The sequence below is a fragment of the Falco naumanni genome, chromosome 3, assembly GCF_017639655.2.
Source record: "Falco naumanni isolate bFalNau1 chromosome 3, bFalNau1.pat, whole genome shotgun sequence".
Taxonomy (NCBI): Eukaryota; Metazoa; Chordata; class Aves; order Falconiformes; family Falconidae; genus Falco; species Falco naumanni.
The window spans coordinates 61,501,595-61,517,267 of NC_054056.1; the positions used below are offsets into that span (position 1 = coordinate 61,501,595).

At 40.9% G+C, this 15,673-nt stretch overlaps 1 protein-coding gene across 12 annotated transcripts in view; it reads right to left on the minus strand.

Annotated features, from left to right (window-relative positions):
- PTPRM (protein tyrosine phosphatase receptor type M) overlaps positions 1 to 15,673 on the minus strand; it is a 479,902-nt gene that overhangs the window by 282,319 nt on the left and 181,910 nt on the right. For all 12 annotated transcript variants that reach the window (XM_040587165.1, XM_040587163.1, XM_040587160.1 and 9 more), the window contains one exon: positions 9,617 to 9,791. In XM_040587165.1, coding sequence (XP_040443099.1) covers positions 9,617 to 9,791 — 175 coding nt within the window. The remainder of the gene's footprint in view (positions 1 to 9,616; positions 9,792 to 15,673) is intronic.

The window sequence follows — 15,673 nt, forward strand, 5'->3', positions numbered from 1 at the left end:
ACAAAAAGTATTGTTTACATTTTCAAATCAGAATGGAAAACACTATTACATGTCAGTAGCAATATATGGCAAAGCAATGTCACCAGTTAGAGACATACTGCAGTTTTATTGTAATTATTGTCCCTGTAGTATACGAACTATGGCTTCATACAGCAATAGCATGTCTGGAAACAGTTCTGACTTGACTCGAAATGATTTAGCATCAATTTAAATCATTAGGCTGTTTTGTGAACCAAGACATGAAATGGAACTTTTATAGAGCATCCTAAGGCATTTACTTAGCCATGCTGAAAGAACAGTTAATTACTTTCAAGTTTCAAATGCTACTAAAGGCTGTTGAAGTGCCATTCAAAATGCGAACTCAGGAGTTAGGTCACTAAGGTTAGTGGTTACACCAATTCGTTCCAAGTACTACAAGTACTTGAAATAGACAGTATTTTATTGTCTTTTTATCCTTTGGGGCATGTTTTTCATTCCTTTGTGACCACAGTAGAAAAGGTTAATGCAAGCTGCATTATTTCAGCAAAGCCTGCATATACTGCAGTTTAATATTAGTAATGTAGTTTAATAATAGAAGTAGTCTTCCTACCAGAGATCAAGGTTACATAAAATGAGCCTTTCATTACAGATATGATGCTCATTATTAAGTGGCTGGTCATAAACATGAGACTAAGAGTTAAGCAGACACTTTAATACAAACTATGTACTACCAAATATAATGAGACAATTTAATGACTAAAGTATGAAAGTTGTTCTTCTGACATTAATTTGTTCCTTCTGTAAGTAAAATCGTTTATTTTTTTTAGGATATTGAGGAGTTCAAATCACTTAATTAGGTAAATACCAGACTGCAGCAGCACTGTCTTCCACTAGAGGCAGTTTTACTGGTGGCCAGTACGATAGTCTCAAAAAAATTCCATGCATATTATTTTCTGATTAATACCTTTAAGAAAATGGTACAATAGACCTGTGATTTTACAGCTGTGTACATTCAAGGAAGGAATTTCAACTGATTGCATAAACAAGTTTGTAGCATAGGCTATTTAGTACAATGGTTTAGCTTAGGAGTTCTTCCGTGTAGATATCTTGAAATAAGTAAACAAAGCTATTCAGTACTGTGAAAGCCCTTAAAGATAGGGTTTTGAAACAGAATGTTAACTCAAAAAAAGAAGGTAAGTTTATCCATAATTTCAAATGTAATGCTTTTTAGACTTTGGACAGACAGGTGATGTCTTCTTGAATTCTGTGACAAATGGTGATGGGCATAAGCCCTTATGGAAAGAAAAGAGTGGCCACTTTACAGAGCCAGAGGTCTGCAGATGACAAGAAAGTTTTAGGTAGATGCTCTCATGTCATCCTATGTAAACGCATAATTTACAGTAAATATGAGAAAAAGACAAAGCCTTTATGATAAGGAGCAGCCCTTCTCTTACGCAGAGGATAAAACCAAATCTAGTCATACATGCATATAACCTATTTATTCTTATGCACTTTTATATTAATTTGAAACATATTTGAAACAGCAACTCCTTTATTTACACTGTTTTGTATTTTAAATTATATGGAATTTCCAAATGTCTTCTACAAGATCCTAACTTCTTCCTGTTTTCCAGTTTTAAAATTTTAATAGGGAGGGAAAAGGCATCACACAGAGATGCCAGTGGAGATAATGTAAATCTCTGAGATTTAAGTGAGTTATAGAACACAAAAAAATAGACATTTCTTTTCTGTGGCTTAGAACACCTAACCTGAAAAATGAAAAAAACCCTACTTCAACACAAACAGGAACACTTTTCAATTTTTCTTTTGAGGTGAATGTGTGGGAGAATGGAGCCATGCTACATTTGCAAGGGAACAGGGAAGAAACATTTATCCTTCAAGCTATTTTTTTTTTAATTAAATAGTAACTTTAGAAAGATAATGCCACAATATCCTCAGGTGATACCGTTGAGCACATGACGAGTAGGTGAGGTGATAAAAATAATGTATCAATCATCTCTGATGCTATGTCCACAGTAAAAACATCATAATTATTACAAATTTAAGCAAATAATTGTAATTTTATAGTCTTAAAATCAATTAAACAGCTTTATTTTAAGAATATTTTCTTCCACTTTCCTCTCTATTTTGTTTTTTTATAAATATAAATACTGTGCTCCTCTTTTCAGCATGCAAATGATTCCATCCCTTTGGAAACAATGGAGAGCAGTGCCATTTTGCAGCATGTAGTTGTGGATGCAGGGCAACAAGTAACCCCACTGATAACAGAAGGCCCCGCAGTGATTTTGAAACACCACAGCTCTTCATGCAATATTTTCATCAAAAAAGTCTTTAAATAATTCCTGCCAAAGCATGTAATAATTTAATTAAACAATATCTCTAAACAGTATAATGCATAACACATTAGCTAATTTTACAGTATTCCCTTACTGAGACTGTTCAGGATGAAAACTTCACTTGACCCCTAATCCTAATGTTATTAAAATTACTTGTAAATTCATCATTTAGGAAAATGTCATTGTTATGTTTTACACATATTTTGAAACTTTACAGAAAAATAAGTGTCCTTGTACTATACACTGATAAGCCTATGCAGGTACAATTTATTAGCTGGACATTAGCAGATATCTTGCTAAACCCTGTAGTAGTAGCAATAGTACCACCCATCCCTGAGGACCCACAAACTGTTCCCTTCTCCAAATATGATTCCTCTCAAAACCAATTGTTCTCACTTCCCCGCTCCTGACTCACCAACCCTCTTCCAAGACTGCAGTACTTCACCTCGCACTGCTCTCACTCCATCCTCACCTGATTACCTAAGTGGTCTAAACCCATCTAACCCTCCTATGCCCTGCTTTGCTCAGTTTTTGTTTTCTCCTAACGCTATAGTCACCATCCCCACATTCCAAACACCACTGAATTCCCACTCCACGTTTGGTTTGTTTGTTGGTTTCTTTTTTTACCCTAGCCCGTATCTACAAGCTCTATGCCTGCTCCTCTCTATGCCTTCCACTCTGCTGTTGTTCTAAGGATGCTTCTTCCTAGCACACGCTTTTCCTCTACCTTGCTGCACTAGACAGTTCCTCTTTTCAGAGTTCCCTTTTTCACTGGCCTTAGCCCCCATCCTCATCCCTTACAAATATATACACACATGTATTTTCAAATAGGCATGTGTGTATGCAAGTTTATCTTCTACTCTTTGTCATCTTTCTCCCTAGTTTTCAGTGCTTATGTAGTCCCAAATTTTCACCTGCTTCCCTTCTCATTTCAAAACACCTCCCAGATTGCCCTGCCTTTCAGTCCCAACACTAACAACCTCATCTGAACACGCACCTTCTTGCCCTTGCACCCCTTGCTACCACATCATGCATCTCACCATTTTGCCTGTACAGTACAAGGGCTCAGCGAGGTGGAAGGCTGTACACTTAAAGCACAGGTTAGGTAAGCTCACAGCTTTTGATTCCTGTGCCTGGATCCAGCTTCTCCCAGAGGAGCACAGAGCACTGCTTGCATTTAAATCCTATTCACTGTACCTAGAATTTGGGGGAAATTTCAGAATTTAACTCAGAGAATTCTCAGAGTCTTGGTGGGTTTTAATTAGTAGCTTGTAAATTGACTGTACTTGAAAACAGATCTTCACAGGACGAGAAACAGTATTCTTGACATAACTATTACCCTCCTGAAAAAAAGTTCCTGCTTTAAAGTTGAGAGTCCTCAGCGCTTTCCTAAGATGGCTGAACTACCTCTGCCATTCTGGCTGGAGGTTTTCTCAAAACCTTCAAGCTGCAGCACACCCCCACACTGAAAAATATCAGCCTCAAGTCAGTTTGCCAAAATATGAGCATCTGAAAGCATGCCTTCATGGTTGGAACTGTCAGGCAACCATAAAAATAAGTCCTAATACCAGCACTGTTTGCAAAAAAGGGGTAAAGCCTGTGCTGATGGATCCAGCATGAAAGGTTAGCAGGCAGAGAGAAAAAACAGATGTTAAGTACCTGCATGTATTTAATGTATGGGAACAACTGATACCACAGACAAGCAATAGTTAATATTTTCTTACTGTGTCTTCTTCTCAGAATGATTTTGCCCTCCAGAATAAATTCTTTGCTCTAGAGGTCCAGAAGAGGTTTGGTTCTGTTCCCAGTGTTAAATCTTTCATTTGGAAAGATTCAGACATTTAAGCTGCCAGCATTACAGATGGCTACCTTTCTATGCCCTTGCTTAAAAACCTAACAAAATTCCTTTTAACCAATTTGACACCTAGGTTTACCTTGTTTGAACTCAATAAGCAGTCTGAACATTGTAATAATCTGATGTCTGCTCAGACAGGCTCATTCTGTTCTCCTAAATCTAATCTGTGTTGTATCTGCCCGCTATTAGAAAAATTCAACCTAGGGACTGTATGTAGAAGTCTCATTTACTTCACCAAACACATTTAATCAATTCCACCCTACTATTTTCCTTTTGCTCAATGTTTGATTACTTTTATATCACCTATTAGATACGAACTGCTGTTTTTTACAATAAGTGGGTGATCTGACAAGGCCAATTTCATGTCTCCCATTAGATAAAGTGACATTTCAATCCAATTGTCTGACAAACTTATATGAGGATACAGTGTAGTTTAAGCACACACAATGACAAAGCACCGTCTTTTCAGCCTTTCCTATCAGAACAAACACTCAGGTAAATTGAAAACCTCCCCTTCGGGATTTGTTTAAATAGAGCAATCAATACTTTATTTCACCTTCCTCTAAAAGACATATAAGATGACACAAATGAATTAAAAAAAAATTAAATAAATCTCTTTTTTCATTCTCGTTTAAGGAGAGACTAATTGTTCACTGGCAGGCTTTTTGCTCATTAGTTAGACAATATCAATGTTTACAATTCTTTAATAAGATAACATGGGATTAACTGACAGCTTTTTAATTGCTTCCTCCCCCATACAGATTAAACCTTGTTATAACCATATCTGCTCAGGTAAAAAAAGAAAGGGGGGGGGAGGGGGCGGGGGAAGAGAGAAAAGAACATTTGGCAGTTTCTGCTCAGGTAAAGAAAAGAAGCAAGAAAAAACCCCAAACATTTGGCAGTTTCTTACATATCTCTCATCTTCAAGATTTCATTTCTATTCCTTTGTGTTTTCAGGTTTGGTTTGCAGCATCTGATACTAGCAGCCCTTGTGCCAATTTCAAAAGTTCTAGTACCTGGTTTGCAGTGCAACACAGCATCACACTACAGCAGCAGTACAAACCTTACAGAGGTATACATAGGTAACTGGAATTTATTTAGAGTAAGTTCCTATTTAGTGAAACTATGTCTACAGTGAAGTAGAATGGGTGTTGTACACAGCTGTAACTCACTACCCTGTGCAAACATCCCAACTTAAAAGCCAAGATACTTTGAAAATATCCCAACTCCAGTGCAGCATTTACTTACTTGCAACTTGAGTTACAAGTTCAGTAACCACAATGAAACAGAGAGAGATAAATGTGAAGAACTGATGCTCTTTAACTTACAAACGTAAAGTTTGACTCCCCTGTCATCCTAGCAGTGTAATTCTAGGGAAATTCCTCTTAAGTCAGCTTGGTTACACCAGTGTAAATTAAAAAAGAATTAGATTCATTGTTTGCAACAAAGAGTGGGGAGTAATTACACCACTGTTTCTACACATACTATTATTAAACCATCAGTAATTCCCAAGTATACTAAGCATTATATACAATATGGGTAAATGTACATTTTTCATGATTTATTGATGGTGATGGATTAAAAAAGATATAACTGCATTGAAATCACTCACTCCATTATCTTTGAATTCTGCTAACTAACACTGCAGACAAGCTGCTGAAAAAAATAGTAAATACAATTTCTTAATTATAGGTCATCAATAAGAAAGGGTATTTACTAATTAGGCCCTAATGCTGCTATTTCAGCATAGCCATCTAAAGGTTTTTACAGCACAATGTTTAAAATGGGTCTTTTTAGGTCAGAAGGAATGACCTGCAGGTGGTCTCATAAAAGCTCCAATACAGGCAAGGGGGATTACCATAATTACTTTGCCACTCTACAAGTAGTTAATGGGATTACACCCAAAGGCTATCCACTTGCTCACAGCGCCTAGTGCAAATTTTCTGAAAGAACCTCCACAAGCACAAATGCTTTAATGATACGCTTCATAATTTTATCTACTGCACCACAAAAGGAGCCCTAATAAAGTAAAACACCCTAAATCAGGGAAACTGAAAAGAATCTAACTTATTCAGCTTCCTGTACCTCCTGTCACTGAGGCAGTAAGTTTTCCACCTGCCTCCTTCAGGCAGTCTCCATTCTTCATTTTCACTAATGTTAGGTCTGAAAGATGTTTCTTCATTCCTATTGGGATTCACCGCCCACACTTTCTTTTTTTTTGCTGACTTATATTTACATTTTTAGCCACCTCTTTTATTTTGTTTTCATTCTTGGACTGAAATAACCTCAATTTTTCCACATTTCCATAACGACACTCTCATCTCACCCACTCTGTTTATTTCTTCATCTGTCCATTCCAGTAGCTCATCTAAGCTTTCACACCACAATTTGTTTTGTCTTATCTTCATACACTGGTTATTTGCAACTTCCTTCTCTTTGTCTTGTCATGTTTCTCTCAATATTCTCTAAAACACATTCACTAAAACCATATTCTTCCATTTGGAAAATAGTTTCCTCTTCATTGTGGCTTTCTTGTATCTTCTACTGGTGACCTATTATTCCCCAGGCTAACCTATAGCCTGAGTTTTTTCTTCTCCAATCAACACCTGTTCACACTGCTCTAACCATATCACCTCTTCATTATTCCACTCCTTATTTTCTTCTTAAATATCCCCCTCAATTTTTATTTAATTCAAAAAAACCCACATCCTATCTACAGCTTAACTGCTAACATTCCTGTATCTCTTCTCAACGTAAACTCTATTGTCCTCACTTTGTCTCATCATTTTTTCCCCAGAACTTTTGCTTTGCTTTAGTATTTTGTCCTGATTCCTTATTTATGCCACTGAGCCTCCTCTCCTTCAAACTCTTCCTTCTGTCATGGCTTAACCCTGGCTGGATGCCAGGTACTCACCAAAGCTGCATTATCACTGCCCTCCTCAACTGGACGGGGGAGAATATATGATGAAAAGCTCATGGGATGAGAAAAGGACAGGGACATCACTCACTGATCACTGTCACAGGCAAAACAGACTGAACTTGGGGAAATTAGTTTAATTTATTACCAATCAAATCAGAGTAGGGTAATGAGAAATAAAACCAAATCTTAAAAAACCCCACACCTTCCCAGGCTCGACTTCACCCCCGATTTCTGTCCCCCCTCCCGCCCAGCAGCGCAGGGTGCCGGGGCCGGGGGCTGCGGTCAGTCCATCACACGCTGTCTCTGCCGCTCCTTCCTCGCAGGGGGAGGCTCCTCACACTGCCCTGCTCCAGCCTGGGGTCCCTCCCGCGGGGACAGTCCTCCATCAGCTGCTCCGGTGTCAGCCCTGCCCACGGGCTGCAGTTCTCCACAGCCTGCCCCAGCCTGGGTCCCCGCGGGGTCACAGGCGCTGCCAGGACCCTGCCCCAGCCTGGGCTTCCCACGGGGTCACAGGCGCTGCCAGGACCCTGCCCCAGCCTGGGCTTCCCACGGGGTCACAGCCTCCTTTGGGCACCCACCTGCTCCGGCGTGGGGTCCTCCACGGGCTGCAGGTGGGGATCTGCTCCACCATGGACCTCCACGGGCTGCAGGTGGGGATCTGCTCCACCATGGACCCCCACGGGCTGCAGGTGGGGATCTGCTTCACCATGGACCCCCACGGGCTGCAGGTGGGGATCTGCTCCACCATGGACCCCCACGGGCTGAGGGGCACAGCCTGCCCCACCGTGGGCTTCACCACGGGCTGCAGGGGAATCTCTGCTCCGGCGCCTGGAGCCCCCCTGCCCCTCCTGCACTGACCTGGGGGCTGCAGGGATGTTGCTCACACTTAGTCTCACTCCACTCTCCAGCTGCAAGTGCTGTTGCACAGTAACTTTCCCCCCTCTTAAATGTGTTACCCCAGAGGCACCACCACCATCACTGTTGGGCTCGGCCTTGGCCAGCGGCAGATCCATCTTGGAGCCGGCTGGCACTGGCTCCATCGAACATGAGGAAGCTTCTCACAGCCGCTCACAGCAGCCACCACAGTAGTCCTCCTGCTACCAAAACTTGCCGTGCAAACCCAATACACCTTTACTGCTAGCTTCTCATACACGTGCTTTCTATATTGACTTCAGAAACAAGATCCATGGTACATTTTCAGATGTAACAGTTATCCTACATCTTTCTTATTGTCCTACATATAAGTTGCCTTTAGCAACAGGATTGTGTCTTCAAGAAGTTCTGACAAATCTCATACAGGTTTATAAATATGCAAAATAATTGAAAAGTTAGGAGAAAGAAAAGAGTAAATCCCAGATCAACTAATAACAAAGCCCCTTATCCAGTTTGCTGTCTGCAAGTAGAACTCTGCAAGCTCTTATACTGGAATAGGAACTGATTCTTTAATTAGATTACTAAATCACAAGAAATGTTAATTTGTATCTTAACCCAAAAGATAAAACCTAGAGCAGAATTTGGAAAGCAGAGTGACAAGAAAGTATGACACAAAATTAATTTCTTGCTCTGTTACTCCTTAGCCTATAAATTTCTTTAATTCCATTAGAACAGCTAAAATTAAATAATCTCTGATAATCCAAATGCTACCCTCAAAAGAAAAAAAGTATTATTCAACAAAGGATACTGTTTCTAAAATCAGAGGTTGCATAATAGTTGCAACTGTGTCCTTCCTAATTCTCAGAGGAAAATCCCACACCTGTGGTGGATTTAGTTTTAGGGCAGTCATTCACTCCTTGCAAACTTGGATCAAATTTATTTCAGAAAGAAGAGAAAAAGAGCTTTTAGCCCTTCATCTCACTTGTTTCTTGGACCAGAAAGGAAAGATACATTGCACAATTCTGTGGCTCCACAACTTAGATGCTAAAGAATACGGTTTTGTCTCTGACAAAACAAAAATAAAATTTTGTTCCTCCAAAATACTAGTATAAAAGTAAGAAGCAATCAAAATGAAATATAAAAGCAATGAATATTAAAAAATTGTTTTAGCTAAGTTTTTTTATTTAGGATGGACAGACCTGTATGCATTCTATTTACATGTATTTCCTGCTATTTTTAGAAACATCCCTCCATGTGTTGGAATATGTGTATTTTATGTTTGTTATAATGTAAATCTTTCATATTTTGCAGTAAATATATTTTTAGAATGCAATCTCCACAAAGGAAGTAAATAGCCAGTATATGTTCATCTTTTTCAAAAAATCTTGTAAAGACATATAGTTCTAAACAGTAACTTTTTGGAGAAATATTTAAAACAACAATCGACAAGTAACTAGTTAATTAGCCCTAGCCTTGTTACAGCTGGATAGACTGTTAAGATTTACATAAATAGAGTCTATTTACGGAACCTCTTATTGACTTTAACAGGCTATGGGTAACATTCTTACTGAATTAGCAGTATCCTTATTCCATACACTGAGGATGCAAATACTTATTTTTATTGTTAAATACCTTTGACTATCAGTTCTGCATAGTTTGATACACCAACTCCTCCTTCTGTCCGGATCATGCAGCGATAGTTGCCAGCGTCCCGCTTCGTAGCATTTACCACACTAAAAAGAGCTACAAATCGGCGGAAGTTGAACACTTTTATGTCCTTCAAAGGTGCATCCCTTACATAAATACCCTAGGTGGAGAAACAAAAATAAAGAATATTGTTAGTCATATTAAAAAAAAAAAAAAGTACTGACAACCTATTTTATTTCTCTCAAGTTCCCCAAGAGGGGAGGCAAGATAAAAGCAGAAGTCTGTATGTTACTTTTACAGATGTTTATGCTGTGTGAGACTTTACTGCCTTCCCATGTGAGTTACAACCATTCATCATCAGTATGCGACCACTGATCTGAACAGCTGCTTTCAACTCTTTATAGATTAACTAATAGAAAGATTTAAGAGCAATGTAACATTTACTTGCTTGGCTTACTTTATACAAATATTTAACATCATTTCTTTTAAAGAAACATGAAACCCAGCATACTCGGTCTCCGCTTTCTCTTCCCCTCTTGCATCTTGCACAGCTTGCACAGAAATGTCAGTGGATGGTTTTCATCCAGCAGCACCTACACATGACGTTATCAGCCACGCAGGTGGAAGAGACTAGGCACAGATTTACCAGGCATATGACCAACAAGGCTGAAGATGTCTCCAACTTTCGCTTACTCAGCATGATATTGGGAACTGGGCAGTTTCTACTTCAGTGCAGTGTCTCATCCTCAATTCAGCATATTGCATGCACAGCACAAGAAAATGAGCTACGTAACAGCAGAGGAGCACAGCATAAATCCCATGCTACTGGCCTGCTCCCTCGTGATCCAGTGCATGGCTGCAGGAGTGAAAAAGGAAAGGTAGCAGACAGAAGAGGGCAGAAATGACATCTTGCCATGTCCTCTGACATAAAGATGAGGACAGAGAGAATTGGCTCTCAGATCCTCATCAGAACTTGTGCTTCACCTGCCTATGAAATAGGATATGTGCACTGTGAACACTCAAAAACCCTCAGAAAATGTATAATCATTGAATTGCTAGAGGTGGCTGAAAAAAAACCCATACAAAATATAGTGACAACATTTACTCAAACAAGCACACAAGAAAGGCACATTTTTCACACAAATACATATTTCAACAAACTGAAGGCTACATTATCAAAACACCAAGAGTAACTGGAGACCCCCAACTGGCATCTCTCAAAAGACACTCTTTCCAGGAAAGCATATGAACAGTCTGATGCTATGTAATGACACTGGTTATTTTTAGTAGATTTTTCTGACTTCAGGAGCTTCAAGCATGGCAAGGGTCCTGCACTACCGATCTTCTATAAACCATTAATACAGCTGGTGATGTGTTTTTCTGCCCTAGAGTTTGTCGTTTGTCCAGCAGAATTTAAGACCTGTATAGGAAATACCTCATTTTGTTATGGACTTTACTTGCCACTGTATCAAAACTATCCTTAAAATACCAGTTGTAACCAAATAGTTTCAAATAAGAGCCACGTAAAATTAAATTCATCCATAAATCACAAAACCAAGTCAAAGTTAATTATGCTATTAATGCCAAAGAAGCAGCTTAATTAACAGTAAACACTAATTCTCATGGACAGTAAGGTAGAGTTATTTCCTCTTCAGAAATACACGTGGGTGATGCACAGCTTATTTAAGAGAAAAATTAAATGCTTGTAAGATGGCCAAAGAGGAATACTATCATACCTTAAAAATTACTCAGTCTTAAATTATTACTTAAGAATTACTTCAGATAATTGCCAGGTCCTTAAAAATCCTAGAACTCTGAGCTTCTGATAAACTGGTTTCTCTGACGTGGCATGGCAGTTACAAAACCCAAAACTTAGAAAGAAACATTTCAAACTACTTTTTCAAAACTACCACTTCTACTGGTTTTGCCACTGTAACATCATTCTAGCAAGAATGGCTGCAATTAGCAGGGAGCAAGAAGAGCAGGTTAATTATGGTTTTGGAGAATGAATATTTTTTAAAGCAACATTGTCTTTTACCTAAAATGGTAACTGATTAATCTTAATTAATTATCAGAGCTGCTGACAAAACACATCATTTTAAAGTATGTTTCTGCAGCTTCCATACTCTTTAAGGACTCTGTGCATAACCAAGTAACATGCTTATACTACATTCACCAATGCTAGATTTTCCTTTTTTCTAGTTCGCAACATCAGGAAGCTTTACACAGGCTATTTTATCCTGCTGAGAAACAGGGTAAGTTATTCTCTAAGGAGCAACACACTGCCACACACTGATTAATTGTAGTACCTAAACTAGCTCAGCTCATTTAGAGTGTGAACAAGCCCCTCTGTACTCCAGCCTGCATGGTACGTCCACCCTTCCCTGCAGGGTACCGGCATCCAGAGTCTACCAGGACTCTCATGAGTTATAACATAATTGAAGAACTGTGTAAATATTTTAAGAATTATTTCTTGCTGTTCCCACCCAACAAAGGCTACAGGACACTGTTAAAGGGAGAAAGAGGTGAAGGGAAAGGACCAGGCAATGCCCAAGGCAGTATAATTTCTGCCTTAATCTGTAGCCTGTGTGGACAGGAGACCATGGGAAGGTGTGATGCACGCACACTCCCCGCTGGCCCTGCACAGAGGGTTGTGTCCTACCAGGCCTGGCCCCTCAGACCTCCGAGTGGCTGGTAGAAATCCCGAACAACACAGCCTGGGTTGTCATATAAACTGCCAGCAGTCCATGAAGGGAACTGCTCAAATGAAGCAGCTGAAGTTGCAAAAAGAAGTCTGAGGGCAGTCAAGAGAGGCTTCATAGCCTTGGGACAACCGGTTAAGGGATTAGGAACACAAGCAGTGTTCTTCACTATCCTACCAGTCACGAGGAAGGATGAGGGAAGAAGCAGGAAGAGCCAGCAGATCAATACCTGGCTCCGAGCCTGGTGTTACTGGCAGAACTTTGGGGTTTTTGATCATGGGTTGGTTTATATGACACCAGACATGCTGGCAACAGATGGGGTACACCTGTCTCAAAGAGGGAAAAAGATCTTTGCACAGTGGTTAGCAGGGCTCACTGAAAGAGCTTTATACTAGATTAGAAGGGGGAAAGGGATCAAATCAAACCAGGCTCGCTAGAGATAAGCCTGGGGGCAGCACACCCAGTGTGCTAGCAAGGTCCTTCAGTCTGCCCTCTCAATAGAGGTAGGGGATTGGACATCCATGTGGCAGGAAAGACACAAGGTTGATTGATGTGTCAGAAACCAAAGAAGCACTTGAGAATGGACACATAGGATTTAAGGGCTTCTCCCCGCAGAAAGTTGGCGGGAACAACAGCCCAACTGAAGTGCATCAAAATCAATATGTGCAGCATAGGCAACAATCAGGAGGAGCTAGAAGCAGGAAAACTATGACATAGCTGCCATCAGAGAAACATGGTGGGATGACTCACATGACTGGAGTGCTGCAATGGATGGCTATAAACTCTTCAGGAGGGGTAGGCAAGGAAGGAGAGGTGGTGGGGTAGCCCTGTATGTTAGGGACTATTTTGATTGTCAAGAGCTTAATGACGGTGATGTTAGGGTTGAGCGCTTATGAGCAAGAAGTGGGAGGGTCAACAAGGCAGATACCGTGGTGACAGCCTGTTACAGAGCACCCAACTAGGATGAAGAGGCAGATGAAATATTCTATAAGCAGCTAGAAGTCTCATGATTGCTAGCCCTTGTTCTCATGGGGGACTTCAACATACCAGATGTCTGCTGAAAATACATTACAGCGAAGAGGAAACGGTCCAGGAGCTTCTTGGATGTGTGGAAGATACCTTCCTGACACAGCTACTGAGTGAGCCAACTGGGGAAGGCACCCACTGGACCTGTTGTTTGTGAACAGAGAAGGACTGAGGTTGGAGGCTGTCTTGGGCATAGCAATCATGAAATGATAAGAGTTTCAGTTCTCGGAGAAGTAAGGAGGGGGCTCAGCAGAGTTGCTACACTGGACCTCCAGAGGGCCAGCTCTGTACTGTTTAGGAGCCTGGTTGACAAAGTCCCTTGGGAGATAGTTCTGAAGGGCCAAGGGGCCAAGGAAGGTTGGACATTCTTCAAGAAGGAAATCTTAAAGGTGCAGAAGAAGGCCATCCCCATGTTCTGAAAGACAAGCTGGTGGGAAAGACAGCCTGGCTGAAAAGAGAGCTTTGACTGGAACTCAGGAAAAAACATAGAGAATTCATGACCTTTAGAAGAAGGAGCAGGCAACTCAGGAGGACTACAAGGATGCTGTGATATTTTACAGGGAGAAAACTAGAAGGGACAAAGCCCAACTAGATCTTAATCTGGCTCTTGCTGTAAGACAACAAAAAATGCTTCTATTAAGTACATTACCAACAAAAGCAAGACTAAGGAGAATCTCTATCCTTTAGAGGAACACTGTTTCACTACAGCATTCTCCTGGAAAAACTGACCACTCTTAGCTTGGACAGGTATATGCTTTGCTGGGTGAAAAACTGGCTAGCTGGCTGGGTCCAAAGAGTTGTGATGAATGGAGCAAAATCCAGTTGGCAGCTGATCAGAAGTGGTGTTCCCCAGGGCTCAGTACTGAGGGGCCAGGTGTGTTTAATATCTTTATAAATGATCTGGACAAGGGGATTGAGTACACCCTCAGTAAGTCTGCAGGTGACACCAAGGTGGGTGGGAGTGTTGATCTGCCAGAGGGCAGGCAGGCTCTGCAGAGGGATCTGGACAGGCTGGACCGATGGGCTGAGGCCAGTTGTATGAGGTGCAACAAGGAGAAATGCTGGGTCCTGCAGCTGCAGCAACCCCACGCAACATTGCAGGCTTGGGGCAGAGCGGCTGGGAAGTGCCTGGTGGGAAAGGGCCTGGGGGTGCTGGTCAACAGCCAGCTGGACATGAGCCAGCAGTGTGCCCAGGGGGCCAAGAAGGCCAGCAGCATCCTGGCTTGTATCAGAAGCAGTGTGGCCAGCAGGACCAGGGCAGTGATTGTCCCCCTGTAGTGGGCACTTGTGAAGCCGCACCTTGAATACTGTGTGCGGTTTTGGGCCCCTCACTACACGAAGGACATCGAGGTGCTGGACTCTGTTCAGAGATGGGCAATGAAGCTGGTCAAATGTCTAGAGCACACATTTTATGAGGAGCAGCTGAGGAACCTGGGGTTGTTTGGTCTGGAGAAAAGGAGGCTCAGGGGGGAACCTTATCACTCCCTACAACTACCTGAGAGGAGGCTGTGGCAAGGTGAGTGTCCATCTCTTCTCCCAAGTAACAAGTGATAGGACATGAGGAAATGACCTCAAGTTGTACCAGGGGAGCTTTAGATCGGATGTTAGGGAAAATTTCTTCACTGAAAGGGTGGTGAAGCATTGGAACAGGCTGCCCAGGGAAGTGGTGGAGTCACCATCCCTGGAGCTATTTAGATGACAAGTAGATGTGGACTTGGCAGTCCTGGGTTAACAGTTGGACTTGATAATCATAAAGGTCTTTTCCAACCTAAATGATTCTATGATTCAGCCCCACAGGACACATTTCCCATCTTTTTTGTGCATAAGTAGAATGAAAATTGGAAGTGATCAATGCATTGCAGCATTTATCATAAATTTTCATTTCACTGTGGTCCCATAGTCTTTTTCACCTTCTTCTGATTCCTGAACACACTAATTTCCCATTATTGCAAATGTTTTAACTCCTGTTCTACAACAGGAAATCTTAGTTTGATCAAATAATTGACTTATTATGGCCATGCATCACATAGTATCCAGTCACATGTCAATAATTTTGACTGAAATAGGGAGAAGCTAAATCACATTTCGGAAACACACATCATTTTGCTCAAATGAACAATTTACATGAGTCTTAAATGTAATTCAGCTTGGCCTTACAAAAGATTTGAGTGTTTTTGCCCCCCACCAAAATCTACCTGTGAAACAGCTTATTAATAGTGGCTTCAAAATTCATGAAGGAACTCGAGAATAAAAAGTGTTTATTATTATTAACACACATGTGAAATATAGGTGAGATTATTATTAACAAAGATTA